At 39.9% G+C, this 16,654-nt stretch overlaps 2 protein-coding genes across 2 annotated transcripts; both read right to left on the reverse strand.

Moving 5' to 3' along the window:
• Positions 1 to 2,833: 2,833 nt before the first annotated feature.
• On the reverse strand, positions 2,834 to 4,789 carry LOC110694978. Its single transcript, XM_021872165.1, has 2 exons — positions 4,700 to 4,789; positions 2,834 to 3,850 (listed from the first exon to the last, which is right to left on the reverse strand). The coding sequence occupies exon 2, from the start codon at positions 3,512 to 3,514 to the stop codon at positions 3,017 to 3,019; it is 498 nt and encodes a 165-aa protein (XP_021727857.1). The 5' UTR covers positions 3,515 to 3,850; positions 4,700 to 4,789; the 3' UTR covers positions 2,834 to 3,016.
• Positions 4,458 to 6,590, reverse strand: LOC110694977 (protein ROOT PRIMORDIUM DEFECTIVE 1-like). The gene has a single exon (XM_021872164.1). The coding sequence runs from the start codon at positions 6,097 to 6,099 to the stop codon at positions 4,798 to 4,800; it is 1,302 nt and encodes a 433-aa protein (XP_021727856.1). The 5' UTR covers positions 6,100 to 6,590; the 3' UTR covers positions 4,458 to 4,797.
• Between the last annotated feature and the right edge of the window lie 10,064 nt (positions 6,591 to 16,654).

Here is a 16,654-nt window from a genome sequence, read left to right on the forward strand (position 1 = left end):
GTGTTTCTAGCTATTTATACCTAGGGATTGCTCGAGTTTACACGGATTTACATAATCTATCTTCGTGATTTATTCTTCTTGCCTTTATGCTTCCACGTATTTTTAGTATAAATAATTGCCTTGTTGATTTGTTGATTGATCCTCTTGCCTTATTTGTATCAATCACGCCGTTAGCTTGATTCTTCCTCATCCATATCCTGGCTTGTGCTTAGGTCTTTAAGTGGCAGCCCTATACTTTGTGGGCTTATTAGAAATACGGGTCCAATATTTTTTTACTTAAAATGTTTTCATTTCTCTCTTCATTTTAATATTTAACTTGTTACCCGAAATTATTATTCACTTTTCCTCCTCAATTTTTCTCCGTTTATTTAGTAATTAGTAATTGATAGCATCTTTTATATGTTTTTTTTTACAGTTGTTTTACAATCAGTTTATTGTATTACTACGAAGGATTTAAATATTAAATGTTTAAGAATTATTTTTATTGGTGGTTAGTTGTAGATTTTAACTGAAGTTTTTGATGGCCTTTATTTAAACGTTACGAAAAACAAAAATTATTATCTGACCAAACTGAAGCGAAAAAACCGATACCATAATAGCGCGTATCAAAAATTTGGATACGCTTTAGGGTTGACAAAAGTGCGACTCGAAAGTAACAATCACCTAAATTAAATTTTTGTTTGTTTGTGTGTGTTAGTGTGTATATGTTACGTGCGCGTGTGTGTGAAAAGTATTGTTGGGTTGGTCTCATGTATATTTTATATTTTTTTAATAAAATATATTCATTAATGTGTACACAATTTTATAGTTAACTAGGGTAGTTAACACGTGCAATGCATGCCATAGCTAGTCACGCCAGTGAGATTTTTCGATATAGCCTATGTCACAAATTTAGTTGTTGGCATCATTAATGAGAGAACATGTATAAACAAATATTTTAGGTCTTAGGGGTATGAAAATCCGCACACTATTCTTGATAGTTTTTTTTAAAAAAGACAATCTACATTAATGAGGGTAAATAAATAAATATACATTTAAAAGGGTATGATTGTCCAAACACTATATATAAGAGTTTTTCAAACGTTAAAAAAAATATTATTAATGAAGGCAAATAAGTAAATAAACATTTTGAATGATATAATTGCCCTGCCCAAACACTATTTAAATATTTAGAGTTTTCTCAGACTTATAAAAGATAAGGATGGATGGATGTAGTCTATTGAAAAATTAAAGTCAAATCAGCGTATCTATAATAACACGGAGGTAGTTTTATTTTTGCAAAAATAAGTCGGATATTCGTGTTAGTGTCTACATACCCAACATGGTTTATCTAGAAGCTTGAACCAGCCCGCTTGGTGAAGTCACCTGACAAACCCCTAACACTTTCACTACCAGAGGTAAAAGCCCCAAGATGAATTTCAAATATTTGTAATCAGGCCCGTTTCTGAGATTTAGGTGGCCTAGGGCGAACATATAATTTGGGGCCCTAACTAACAAGTACTCCATATTATTTAAAATAATTAAACTTTAAGGGGCAAAAAAAAAACCCTACAAATGGTACTTTTTCTTATGATTAACAAACAATCTTATAATTTCTCAAAAAAAGAAAATAAATAAATAAAATAAACGATCTCATAAAACATTTCATATACATATATTGAAGTATAAAAGTCTAAATGTTCATACTAAACAATTTCTACTAGCATTTTTAGAAGTAAAGTCAATAATAGTTAACTAAAACAACCAATGTTCTTACTGCTTACTTCGTATAATATACTTAGAGCTGAAGCATTAAAAAAATATGCTCTTAATTTGTTACCTATTCTTTCACCAACTAATAACTTTACAAAGGTATGTCTTCACACAAGTGCATCCCATCAACTGAAAACGGGCTTTACAATTTCATATGAAATCAATTGAAATCTAAGGATTATCTAACAATCTAACACAAAGGGACTGAAAAACTTTTACCCAAGATTATTGAACGAAACCAATCAAACAAATCCAAATTCAGAAAACATATGCATGAAAATATAAGAAGAAAAAAGAGAAAAAAATGGCTCATTGAAATTGAAGAGATATATGATCGTTTATATTTTCATCATTAGTTAAGTAATTTGAGTTAATTAAGATTTTATTTTGAAAGGATTTAATGTAGGTTTGGAAAGACTATAAGAGGTAATTGAATTTTTGAAACAGAACTAGCAAAAAAAGGGGATTGATTGAATGATTTTTTTTTATTTTTTTTGAGGTGTAAATTAAATACAGTTTGGCAACTGAATAATTAGTGCGAAAAATTAGGGGGAAGAAAACCATAACCGTTTGACTTCTCTTGATAACAGACATCTTATAGTTTTTTGGTTTTTTTAGGGGCCTTAAGTATAACTAAATTTGGGCTTTTCAACATTGGGCCCAGGGCGGTTGCCCCACCTGCCCTGCCCTAGATACGGGCCTGTTTGTAATTAGATTAGATCTAACCATTGGAGATAACAAAAATAAAAAAACTAAGTATAAAATATTTTAAAATTTAAGACCCACCATTGGAGATAGAGATGGTGTCTTTAAAATCATTTGTCAAGAAATTGACACTTTCAATGTGTTTATAAGAACGAACCTTTCTGCTAGACAGTTTTCAAAGCTACTATGTTAAGCAAAGCATCTCCACAAATCTTTCGATATGGCGATTAGGCTTACAATCACTTTGACCTTCCCATACACCATCCATGGCCAGAATTTCACAAGGTGTTGCATTGTTGTTGCGATAAGTCGCTTGTGAGACCATGATAGACTAATTTCAAAGTGCTACAACAGTTCAATCAAGGGACAGAGAATCTGAAGTGAAAGAAATTAATACTTATACATATGCAAAGAGCTATGTTATTTGAAGAGTACACACAAAATAAAGCACCATACATAAACAGCTATTATTTAAAAAGTTGCATAAATAATTACCATACCCCTTTAGCCTACATAGTACATACCCTAACACCTTATAAATCAAATTGAACCTCACAAATCAATTCATCACCCGGCCTGGACATTGATAGGTGACACTACAGTCTTCACTAACATTAACCGTATAATCATGTGAAGGCTTGGCCAGAAATATAGGCAAACGAACGAGCAAATCACAGACACATTGAGTGTCGACTTCTTTCAACCAGCGACAACATTCCTCTGCTGCAGCACTTACAGGGGCGGAACTGGTATGCCTATGCCTGTGATGGTGTCCATGTCGATGGCCAGTTTTCGGGGGGCAAGGGGGTTGAGCAGGTGCAGGAGGAGTTGGTGGAGAAGGTGGAGCAGGAGGGGGCAACGGTGAATAAGGAAGCATAGAACATGCATGATTAACAAGGGCAAATTGGGAAAGGCACAGAGGACGGAGTGCAGGAAAACTCGGGAATGGAAGTGCAGGAGCTGGTCTATATTGACAATTTGACTTAGATATCACAGCCAAGAATGTAGTAATGAAAACCCATAAAGCAATATTTTTTCTCTCCATCTTGAACAGCATGACAAATTAAAAGGGCACAGATGCTAGATAAAAGAATAATGTTCTTCTGTACTTAAGTAAAATCTAAATAGCTTCTACTTAAATAGTAGGGCATTCATGCACTTCTTGTTGGTCACAAGAAGGTGCTTCTTTGATGGTATATAACAGAAGATGACAAGGGAGTGATTTTGAAATACCAGCTGATATAAAGCAGATTAGGTTCCGGACGGTTGTAAAATATGCCATTTCTTTTGTGTGAGCAACATTTACTAGATTATTATAATATTTGCCTTCCTAGCTGTTGTCATGACAACTTCGCTCCTATTTGTCCTCTGGTTGAAGTTCCCTTCCCGTCTCCTGCATAAGTAAGACAATCAAAAATTGCAAACTGCATGTCTACTAAGTACGAAACGTGCAAACTTTCCTAACATAATTTCCGTTAATAATTTTTACTATAAACCTCAGTATCTCCACACTAGACAAAAACCATCTGAGGATAGAGTACCCTCATTTTAAGAAAGGTTGCGATGAAATCATGCTTAAAGGCTGCCAGATCAATGTTCACACATATACCACATTCATAAGTACACGATGTTAATCCTTTAGAACTCGTACTCTCTCAACACAGAAACAAAAAACTGAAGCCGAATTTAGCTAGGGAGGGCAAACACAAAATCATTGGACAAATCTGATCATAGCTATTGGAAAGCATTCCAGGTAGCTTTTGACAATAATAGATAGCCAAATACAGCTAAAGCCATATTTCATTAAGATGTTAGGTTCAGTTGTGTGAATAACTAAAATATAAAATCATATTTGTTTTTCTTTGACATTCTTTCAACCTTCAGCATTTTCAATTCAGTGTCAAACATTGTCTAATGCACTTAGAGAATTTAAATTAGCATATATTCAGCTGTAATCACATAAAAGCATATAGATGGTATAGCAACAATTGCACAAAGTGTTCACAATTTGTATCATGTTATTTATAGCAGAAATTATACTCGAACAAAGGAGCAGTCATACAACGAGAAATAATAGAGAGCAAGTATAAAAATGCCAAGGAACAGGTTCTCTACTAGCCTAAGATTGAATTATTTAAAATCCAAAGTAAACAAACATAACTAGCAACATCAAATTGGAAGTGAAATCAATATTATCTAGCATATAACTGAATTCCACCAACTCTACTTTTGCTATCAATACCCAAAATATAAGGCCACTATGAACAATTGAACGCTAGGACCAGTGCGAAAATCTCTGCCATCAGCATAACAACAACTTCGAGCACGTTTCTCCCCATTTCAAAGATGATCATCATCCTCTTGAGACTCCAACTCCGAACTCCCAAGCGTCACTGACTTATTGCGATTACGAGCACTTTCCCTCCTCAACCTCAATTCCTCCATCCTCATTTCCCACCCCTCCTCCAACAACTCAACAAACTTGTCCTTAATCTCAAGCAACGGATCCCGGTCAACCAATACACCACCCTTATACGCCTCTCTCAGCACCGCGGTCTCAATCCCTCCCTTCAAAGACATATAGAATATACCCGAATGCCTAGTAAACACACTCGAAAATGCATTCGACAATCTGTAATCCTCACTAAACTTCCCTAAAATCGGAACAGGAATCCTCTTAAACAACGACAACGATAATAACTCATGAAGTACCCCTACCATCCTCTTCTCCATTTCCCTCGAACTCGAGTCTAAATGAGATGCATCGTCATAAGGATTAATGTAAGGCATCTCCATCCAGTCTCTAACCCACTCTCTCATTCCTTTCTTGATATAAAATCCTGGTGGCAATTTCCAATCAAATGAAGGTCTAACCCTAATCCCAGTCAACCTCTCTTCTTCCTCAGCCTTCAACATTATCACAGATTTCGCAAACTCGGGTTCCCAAGAAACCAACTCTAAGTACGAATTCTCATCAAAACCACCAACCAATTTGAAATAATTAGAGTATTTGGGCACTAATTTGCTCAAAAAATCATTCGGAAACCCGAATTCTCGCTTAACATGAACCAATTTCTCCACATTAATCACCCTATTTTTCGCCATCATCAACATTTTACAAATTTTCGAAACAATTAACAGCTCATTTTCAGCATAAATCCGCTCTTCTTCTTCCAAAAATCTTCGAAGCGATTCACTAGGTTTAATAAAAGTAACAGAATCCGATTTAGGTCGAATTCGATCAAAATAAGTATCAAAAAGAAGGGGGTTTTGATCAATGAATACTTTTGTAGTGACGTTGAGCTTCAATCTTTCTCTACGCTTCTCTAAGTAGCGCAATGGCATCACCTGACCTGGTTCGTTGAGAACCTCTTTGACGATTCGAGCGCAAAGCCGCCATTTCTTGTCGGCTCGAATTGATTCGTCGAGCTTCTCGTCTTTGCGCCAATGGACTTTGAGATTGCAGAATGATGCACATTGTAGCAGATTCCAAACCCTAGAAATCGAATTTGGGGGAATTTTTGGGGGTATGAGAGTGTTGAAGAAGGTGATTGCCTTATGAGAGTTTTGTAGCATAGTAAGTTTGGAAAATGATTGAATTAAAAAACATTTCATCATGTCACTAATTATGAAATCACACATTATATGTTGAGAATTATAGAGAAACAGAAAAAAATTGGGAGAGAATAAACTGTTGTAAAATTTTTCAAAAAAAAAAAAAAAAAGAAAACTGCTGTAAAATATAAGGACTAAAACAAAATTAAGTGAAAAGTGAAACGACGCCCTTATTTTACTATGGAATGCCCATATTTAAATATGAATGGACAAACATACCCTCGCGTGTATTCCATGTTCTAACTCAATCTAACACTTTCTCCTCCCAACAAACCACCACTGATTGAGGGCAAGATCATTGGACACATCGCCGGAATATAAGATGTTTTTTTTTTTGGGAGTGGAGGCCAAATGCCTAATTTTTTCAAAACTTTAGGGGAGGAACGCCTAGAATTTTCAAAAGTCCCTAGGAGATTCGAAAATTCTAGGTGTTTCACCCCTAGAAATTTTACAATTTTTTTTGCGTTTTTTGTTTTTATCATAACTTTTGATCTCAAACTTGGATTATACAAATAATATAACGTTGGAAAGCTCTGAAAGTATACTTTCCAACCCAATCGGAATCAAGTCAATACCGTTTCTAGATTTTAAGATATGGTTGAAATAGTGGAAGGGTGTTGGTTTTGGACTAAACTTAGTATTTTAGTCATATCTTAAGATCTAGATATGATATTAACCTGATTCTAATTGGGTTAAAAAATAGACTTCCAAAGCTTTCCAACTATATATTATTTGTCTTAATCCGAGTTTGGGATCAAAAGTTATGATAAAAACGCAAAAAAACTGGAAAATTCTAAGGGGAAATGCGTAGAATTTTCGAATCTCCTAGGGACTTTGAAAATTATAGGCGTTACACCCCTAGAGTTTTGAAAAATTTAGGCGTTTGACCTACACCTCTACAAAAATCGACTCTAACTCTGGCGATATTTCCGATAATCTTTCCCTCGGTCGGTGGTGGTTTGTTGGGAGGAGAGAATGTACGATTGAGTTAGAGGCCAGTGAAGAAAAATATGGAATACACGCAAGGGTATGTTTGTCCATTCATGTTTAAATGCGGGCGTTATCTGGTAAAATAAGGGCGTCATTTAAGAGAGATAAGGATTAAAATATAAATTATGCAACTTTTATTTAATTTATTTGTTATTAAAAATTAAATAAGAAAATGGATATTTAAAATGATGTGGACCAATAAAATTAAATGGTACATAGAATGAGTAACAATAGGGGATAGAGGATTCAAACCCGTAATGAATTATGTGGTTCAATAATTAAGAATTGGGGAAGTAAAATTTTGATTTGGGGTAGAAAGAAGGTAAGAGAGATTAAATTCATAACTGAGATTTAATTGGGGAATAGCTGAGAGAAAGGGATAAACTGAAGATCGTTGTGTAATGACAATAAATGTCTTGAACAAAGGGATTGATGTATAAATTACGGTGATTTCACCAAATGCACTGAGTTTTTTAAAAGAGAAGGTTTTGCCTGAGTCCAAACTCACCGTAAGTCTAATGTGTCTGACAATGATATTCTAATACCTGACAATAGTAATCTAATACCAAACAATAATAATCTAATACCAAACAATGATAATCTAATACCTGACAATAATAATCTAATACCAAACAATAATAATCTAATACCTGACATTATTTTCTCCTTCACGACTGACCCTCTTCTTCTTCCATGGCTACAATATTTTATCTCTCCTCATTACATCCATGGAAACCCTTCCAGATTGGGATTTTCCACTTAAATCAAACAAAGCATCTCTTACACTTAGAACAAAGAATAAGAATATAATTGAACATTCTCTCTCCTCATTACATCCAAAACCCCTCTTTTCATTCAACTCCATAAGCAGCAGCAACATTCTCCATCCTCAGCTCCTACACAATAATGGCGGTGAGGCCTTAGCTATTAGCACCGCCAGAGATTTTCTACGACCAATTAGAAGCTCACAAATACACTTCTTCTTCTTGAATCATCGATATTCAAGTCCCTTTTTCTCCCTCATCCACCTTCTCTTTATTCCCTCTTTCAATTTCAATGTCTTCTCTGCCGGAAAATGCCGCCCGAAAACGTTGACGAAGAAACCCAAAACAAAGAAGACGATGGAAGTGGTGGTGGTGGAGGAAGACGGTGGAAGTGGGTAATGAGGTGATGATGGTTGGATTTCGTTTTTAGCGAGAGTTGATGAATTAATGGTATTGTGAGTGTTGGCGTCGGACTCACGGTGAGTCCGTCTCACCCAAAAGTTTACCTTTTTAAAAATTCACCAAATGCCATGAATGTTTTCACAAATTCACCAAATGTCATCGAGCTTGTAAAAAATTCATTGAATGCCATTAACGACTAACGACCGTTAACTCCATTAATCATTAGAATTTGTGAAAACTTTATGGCATTTGGTGAAATCACCGTATAAATTAGCTGAACATTGGGAATTGGGAAGGTGAATGAAGTATTGTTTTGAGAAGAAACTGAAAAAAAAGGAAAATTAAAACATTATCATGACAAACACCCGTGATTTTAATTTTAATTTTTAACAAAAATACAAAAAAATAAACAAAAAATGACACGTGGACACTCTAAATTTCCTTTAACTTTTCGTGCTATTAAATATTAATATAGATACCTTGTTAAGACTTACCTTGAAAAATCTTATGAGATAAAAAATAGTGAAGGAAAAAGTGTTAAAATTAAATGAATTGAATACGTAATTTAATCTTCATATCAAATTAATTAGTGTATCATAATTGTAGAAGTGTACCTAATTCCATGATAATTTAATTTGACTGAATCCCTTTTTGATTAAGAGTTTTCTAGTAGATACACTAGGGTTTTCTCTCTATTGATGGGATATTTTGAGGAGGCCAGGGAGGTTAGTGAGCAGGGTCGGCTATTGGGTTGTTCAGCCCAACAACACAGGGCCTCACATTAGTTGGGGCCCCAAAATCTAAATTTTAAAAAATATTATATATATACTTTTTAATGAACCTGAATTATAGAATAACAGCTTGGCTGAGATGGTTATGCAATTGATTCATTGAATATACTTGGTTTGCATAGGTTGTGTGTTCAAATCCTTTACTCAACACTTATCCATCTCTTTCCTCCTTTCTCTCACCCCCATGTGCTTTTCAATATTTTAGTATTTGTTATACATTACTTAGAGGAATTCTAAAGAGAATATTGTTATGTATTTGTTGGTACATAACAAGGATAAAATGGTATATTAGTAAAATAATAAAAGGTGATAAAACTACATTTTGTCAGTTTAATTTTCAAATTTAGTGTACCACTGTAGTTATTTTAATATCATTGCAATCATTTAATACCATTGCACTATGACTGGCAAGATTTCACAACCCAATATTACATATACTAGCTTTAAAAGTATATCATTGTAACAGAGTTAGTATTGTTTTGGGTAAAAATACCCAGGCCATGTGGCCCAATCAGAAGGTGACACGTGTCACCCTAAGAGATGTTCAAAATGAACCAATCCCTAACTGACACGTGGCACTCCTAATCAGCAGGGAAAAAGACGGCCTTCACGGCCCAATTCCCGAGAAAGCCGCAAAACGGCGTAGCCCACCAATTTAGGTCAGAATGACCTAAGGGCACATTTACCAATGACCCTATAAATAAGGAGATTTACCCCCTTTTGGATGGGGGTTTATTTGTTTTACACGCAATCAATTCTCTCAAAAAAATAAAGAAATCACCAGATCTCAGAATTCGAGAAGATTTACCTTTACTTTCCGCACTTTTACATTACTCCGAACACCTTCTAACTTGATCGTCGGAGGCGGAACTCTGAAGACCCGGAGTTTCCGTTGTTTTGTAAGTACAACTGGTGGGAAATCAGTCTTGGTGACGTAACTTTCCTGAGGGACACAAAAAACCCCGAAACATTTGGCTCCGTTTGTGGGGAGAGTACCTCTAAGATGGTTTCTCAAGAGACTGTATCACCTCTTGAGGATAAGTAGCCTACGGCTAAGGTCAATTCAGACCATGATACGGATCCAGAGGTCGAAACATATACGGCCACAGATGGATCCCTCATTACCAGGCGCATCCGTTCCAAAGACAACAAGGAATGGGGCGATGCTCAGGCGGGTCCGAGTAAGACCTCCGGCCAGCCCGAAGCGGCAGGACAGTGTGCTCACATCACCCGAGACGAGTTCATGAAATTCATGACAAGCTTCAAGGGAGAGATGAAGGACTTAATCTCCAAGAGGACGGCTGGTCCCAGCAAGGGTCAGTCGGCCAAGAAGCCCTCTCGCTTTGAGAAGGCTAAATCGATCAAGGATAGAGAGCCCACTCCGCACCTAAAAACAAAGGAGAGGACCTAACCTTTGATTGATTGGACCAAGTTTCGCTTCCCTGAGCCGGGGAATAGGAAGGCCATCCGGCATACACAACCGGATGGCAGGAAGAAGACTATCTCTGATGCTCATCTTATTATCGAGCAAAGGAGAAACCAACAACTGTCTGACTCGGCTTCAACGTCGACGTTCTCAGACAGCTTCAAGAATACCTCAATGAGGTATTCTTAATCTGTACAGGAGAGCTTGTCAGGTGGCCCGTCTGTCCATACAGGTCCTCAGATGATAGGCTCGGTCCCGTATGTGCCCCAACAGCCATACATGTCGTTTGCCTAGCCTTACCTGCAGCCCACCCTCTTCGGTGGTCAGGCAACATATAACGTCCAACCACTGGACTGGCAGCTCCATCTGCTAAAACTTGGAGAACAACCTTCTGCATTCTCCAAGGAGATAACCAAGGCGGCACAGCCGGCCAAGGTTAAGAATGTCATGGTGGGTACTTATGATGGTACCACCAACCCATAAGACCACATGTTAGCATACACCCACCTCATATACTTGCAAGGGTTGGATGACGCCGCATGGTGCAGGTGTTTCCCAGCCACGCTGAAGGGCATTGCCCAACAGTGGTTCAACAATTTGCCGGCTGAGCGCATCAACAACTTTAGGATGCTTGCGTTCTTGTTCGCCTCAAACTTCTCCATAAACATACCCGCCAAAAAGACAAGCCTTGACTTGGGCGCGGTACAACAAGGAGACAGGGAGGGGCTCCGCTCATACGTTAGACGTTTCAATCTGGTGAGAATCCAGATCTAAGGACTGTCTGACGATGTTGCTTACACAGACTTCTTTAAGGGTCTGAAAGACGGGTTGGCTTTCAAATTCGACCTCGTCCGGAAGAGAATTTTCACTCTTCAAGAAGCGCTGATGGAGGCGGAAGCCTATATACAGGCAACCGAGCTCTGATCCACTAGCAAGCAGTCGGACTCAAAGAAGTCCAAAAAACAAAAAGGGAGTCGGCAAGAATAGCCGACTCATAAAGCTGAAGAACGCAAGAAAAGAAAAGAAATTTGGGCGGTTGAGGATTTTGATTAGCCGTCCTAGAAGAAAAAGAAAGATTTTAAACCATACGTCCCAAAGTACGAGTTTAACAAAGACTGCTACTCCATCCTCATGGAGATAAAAGATCGGGTAACTATCGAAATGCCTGCAGCAATGAAAGGTCCGGCCAAAAATCGGAATAAAGACAAGTACTGCCACTTCCATGAGGATATTGGTCATGACACAAACGACTGCTATAGCCTCAAGCGCTTGTTGGATAGATTGGCTGATAAGGGGGTGTTGAAATCTTACATCCTTAAGTCTAAGGTGACCTTGAAGACGAACCCTAGACAGCCGTCAAAAAAGCCAGCAAAGCCTACTGGTAGTTCGGACACTGATAAGGAGTCGATCTACACCATAGCAGGCGGCTTTGCCGGAGGGGGGCTGACAATCAGGGGCACCAAGGACCATGTTAGCCGGCTAGATGTCAGCTCCGTTGATGAGGGCCAGGCGTCTATCGATACATTCCCTGAGGTCCTCATCACTGTAAAGGACTGAGGCAAAGTTTGCCGGCTGCATGATGACCCCATTGTCATTGAATGCAAGGTGGTGAACCAAAAGGTTGGCCAGATCCTTATTGATACCGGTAGCTCGTTTGACATCATCAGCTACAAGTGCCTGTCTAAGCTGAAGTATAGGCCCGACAGCATGCACAAGGTCACTCACCCCTTAGTTGGTTTTGGGGGTGGAGTTGTGCACCCATTCGGACGGATTGATCTACCCATCCGACTGGGAGAGAAAGGAGAGGAGCGCCACATGGTTGTCCGGTTCTTGGTCGTGGAAGAGCTGACCGCCTATAATCTGATTTTGGGCCATCCGAATCTGAACGAATCCAAGGCTGTCATTATCCCATCCCTCATGCTGCTGAATTTTGAAAAAGATGATGATTCTGTTGACTCCTTGAACGAGGACCAGAAGGCGGCTCGAGAGTGCTATCTCTCAGACGTCAAGCCGGCGGCAGCAGCCGGCCAGAGTGAGGAGCCTATAGACCTTGATGATGTCAGGGAACAAGAGCCTACACCACCAGCAGCCGACAAGAAAAGAAAGGTCGATCAGCTGGTGGCTGTCAGAAAAGAAAAGCAATAGCAATCACTGGCCGGGGAACGGTCAGATGACCTCTGTCTCCAACCGACTAGAGAATATATGGATATCGTTCTGGATGACACACGTCTGTAGCATACTGTAAAGGTTGTGACGGTTGCTTTTGCAAAACTGGGTGCAGACTTGCACCATCTTCTGAAAGAATTCAAGGACATTTTTGCCTTTGAAGTGGAAGAGATTCCAGGCATCAGCCCGGATCTTGTTGTCCACAAGCTCACCGTGGATCCAAAATAGAAGTCTGTTCGGCAAAAGAAAAGAAATCACGACGAGGAGAGATCTGAAGCGGTAGCCACCGAGGTCAAGAAGTTGTTAGACGCCGGGTTCATTCGGCAATGCCACTTCTCAAACTGGGTTGCGAATGTTGTCCTTGTAAAGAAGTCGAATGGTACCTGCGCATGTGTGTTGATTACACTGAATTGAACAAGGCATGTCCGAAGGACAGCTATCCACTTCCAAAGATTAATAGTCTGGTCGATTCAACAGCCGGACATGCTTTGATGAGTTTTATGGATGCCTATTCCGGCTTCCATCAGATACCCTTGTGGAAAAAAGATCAAGAGAAGACGACATTCATCACTGATCAAGGGTTATTCTGCTATACTGTGATGTCGTTTGGCTTGAATAATGCGCATGCTAATTTCAAACGTATGGCCGGGTTGAATCCTTCAACAAGCTAATCTCAGACGGCAGAAAAAGAAAATTGAAAGGGCTAGCGGTCTATGGGCAGAAGAGTTAACTCATGTCCTGTGGGCCATTAGAACAACAACAAAAGGGGCAACCGGCAAAACTCCATTTCTTATGGTATACGGTGCTGAAGCCGTCTTACCCATTGAGCTTTATGAGTCGACTCTTTGAGTCATGTTATATGATGAAGAGGCAAATTGGGAGGCCATGCGGCTAGCATTTGACTCACTTCTAGAACGCAGGGGCAATGCTGCGTTGAGTCATGAGATATATCGTCTAAGACTGACAAGAGCCTACAACAAGAGAGTGCACAAACAACCCTTGAAAGCAGGGGACTTTATGTTACGGAGAATGGAGGCAACCGGTAGGGCCAATGAACAAGGCAAATTGACGCCCAATTGGGAGGGTCCCTACCGGATCTATGAAGATGTAAGAGGCGGCACCTACCGCCTGGAAACTCCAGACGGATGGAAGCTAGCCAGAACTTGGAATGTAGACAATCTAAAGATGTACTACTTTTTTAAGACTTGTAAATTTTTTGTAAATAAGAAGCTTATTAATGAAAAGTTGCTTTTTATTTTCAATATGTATCAATTATTTATGCTTATTTAGATGTCTCCTAATGGGAACACCGCATGTGCAATGTGCATACGACCAAATCTAAACCAACCGTCTGCTCTAACAAGTGTATGACATATGGCGACGCCCATCCGGGTGATTTCGTCGCAGAGAGCATCTTCCATTTGGGTGGCACATTGCTCTATAAACTCAAACACAAACAGCCCAATTGACTAATTCAATAAGGGTTAGCTCATAGCCGTTTGACCTGAATAATCTATAATGGAACCTAAACGGCGTAACAACAATCGCATGTCTTATTGACACCAGCCAGTATTCGGCCGTCATTTCAACTTAGATTAAAAACTTATAATAATATTATAACTCAAGAAATCCTCCCAATGGGGCAAAAGGACGCTTGAGTATATCCATGGATAATCAAGTCCAATTTCACAGATGGCCCAAACGGTGAACGTCTAGGTATTCAAGATAGTACCGCCTGAATCTTGGACGACCGTGTACTTGGTTTGAAACCGACCACACAGCCGCCCGGGGGCAAAAGGCCAGCCGGTTTGTTAGTTACTCCATGCAAATAACGAGATAGGCAAAAATCAAAGCATATATGGTAAAAGTAAAAAAATTGCAAAATTTAACAAAACCGACTCAGTCGGTCATTTCATAAATAAAACCTGACTATAAAACCGGGAGAGTGATTGTCATATCGGATACACATCCGGGAAAATAAAAAGGATTGTTGAAAATACATCAGAATTACTCGACACGCCGGCCGGAAATGCAGACGGCCAAAGGCCGAATAGAAATAAAGAAAGCTAATCCTGCTGAGGTGGTGCCTTCGTTGCGTCCATATTTGGCGGAGGTAAAGCAAAGTTCACCTGCACATCCTCTTCCTGTTATTCTTACTCTTTCTCTCCCTCCCCTACAATCTGAGCTGGCTCCTCACCGTCTGAGGCCTCCTTATTTTCCCATTCCTCAAACGGTTCAAGCTCCGGCTTCCCTTAAGCCCTTGCAGTAAGAACAAGATCTGCGTACTGGTAGGCCAAAGCCCAGACGTCAAAATCAACACCCTGATGCACTAGGTCCCATGCCATCTTCATCTGGGCCTCGTAATCATGTTCATTCTCCTCTATGAGGCGGTCTTGCTTAGCCTCTAGAGTTGCCTTGAAATTAGTCTGGGAAGCAGCCATCTCATTCTTCAGACGGTTGACGTCTGCTCAGAGAGTGGTGTTCTTCTTGTCGGCTCCCTCTGGAGCTTTGAGGTCCGCCTGGGCGTTCTTGAGTGACGCCTCAAAATCGGAGGCTTTTTGGTTAGGCACATCAAGAGCAGTCGTCAGACATCTGATGGATTCCGCCTGCGTCATTAGCTCAGCTTTAGTCTCAAGATCATTTATGGTATTCTGATACTGGGCAACGTCAGCCGACTCATTCGCCCGTTTATTGGCCCTCATTACCTCATCCTGCTTGCGAGCATATGGCTTCTTCAGCCCATCAACTCTCAGCATCGCCTGTATAATACGAACGGTATGTTAGAAACACAACTGACATTATGCTTGAAAAATCTGAATTAAGGTACTATACCTCAGACAGCAGGGTAAGGATGCGTTCAACATTGAACGACTGACTCCCAAGGATGGCGTCTTTATCCTCCTTGGGTATAGACCTCAGCATGGTCATGGAGAATTGTTACATTTGGCCACCGGGGGGATTGATCTGCATTAGAAGGTAGATTTGGTGAGTAAGCTACATAGGCGCCACCAACAGATTCCCGGCTGCCTTAGGACCCTCCGACTGTAGCTGAGAGCGTGACTTGACCCACATGGGCTAAACAAGCTCAAAGGGGGAGTTAAAGGGGTCGTCCGTACCTTGGGGATGTTGCTGAAGGCTTAAATTGCCCACAACCGCTGCAGAATCACTTGCAGCTTTGGGTGGCTCGCCACTCTTTGGCACCTTAGAGGCACCCGAATTGTTTGAAAGCTCTATCCCAAGACCAAAGCTCTTAATACTCTTCCGGCCGATGGTCAGACGGCCCTTCCCAAGCGGAAGATCAAGAGCCGTTTGAGTAGAAGACACCTTCCTGGACTTAGCCGAGCTTGTGACCTCGTCATCCAGCTTCCGCTTGAATAGCTTGGTAAGGGATCTAAGAGGCCCCTGTTCTCCATCCTGGACAAGAAAATGCAAGCAATAAGTATACATTCGGTCAAAGCCGTCTATATACATAAAGAGGCAAAGAGAAGAAAGACTAGGGAAGGTGGTTCATACCTGACCCTCGGCCGCCAGCTAGGCTTTCTTTTTCTCTGCATTGTCTTTCCTTATTTGAGCTGCAGAGCGGGCAGACATCTTGCCTTCATGAAGCATGCTTCTGCTAGTTTCTGCAAAAAAAATCGTATGTCAGATCATCAAATAAACTAGAAAATTGCAAGTCATTGTAGAAACAATAAAGACGGCATAAAACTGCCGAATGTCTATTCTACGTACGTCTATCGAACATGGTGCTCAGATCACATGCGAACAAGAATGCCTCGTCCCTCAGCCACTCGTGCTTGGGTACCCAGTTTTTGGGGACACTTATCAACTCGGCAGATGATAAGGGCATGGTAGTCACCCCAAAGAAATCCGGGTCTATTATTGCCTCCCCGTCGGCGCCTGGAACCTTGGGCTTGGCACATTTCTGGCCCAACAAATCCGGCTTCTTATTGTAGCAGCGATACTCGAAGTTTTTTCGCCGTTTGGGGGCAGAAACAAGATAAAACCTGTTCCTCCAATCAGACCGCTTAGACGGTTTGTCTAAG

Source organism: Chenopodium quinoa, unplaced genomic scaffold, assembly GCF_001683475.1.
Source record: "Chenopodium quinoa cultivar QQ74 unplaced genomic scaffold, ASM168347v1, whole genome shotgun sequence".
In the NCBI taxonomy this organism is placed as follows: domain Eukaryota; kingdom Viridiplantae; phylum Streptophyta; class Magnoliopsida; order Caryophyllales; family Amaranthaceae; genus Chenopodium; species Chenopodium quinoa.

Bases quoted from the DNA above. Each gene is read 5' to 3' on its own strand.
- LOC110694978 (XM_021872165.1), bottom strand. From the start codon at position 3,514: ATGCTGTTCAAGATGGAGAGAAAAAATATTGCTTTATGGGTTTTCATT.
- LOC110694977 (XM_021872164.1), bottom strand. From the start codon at position 6,099: ATGTGTGATTTCATAATTAGTGACATGATGAAATGTTTTTTAATTCAA.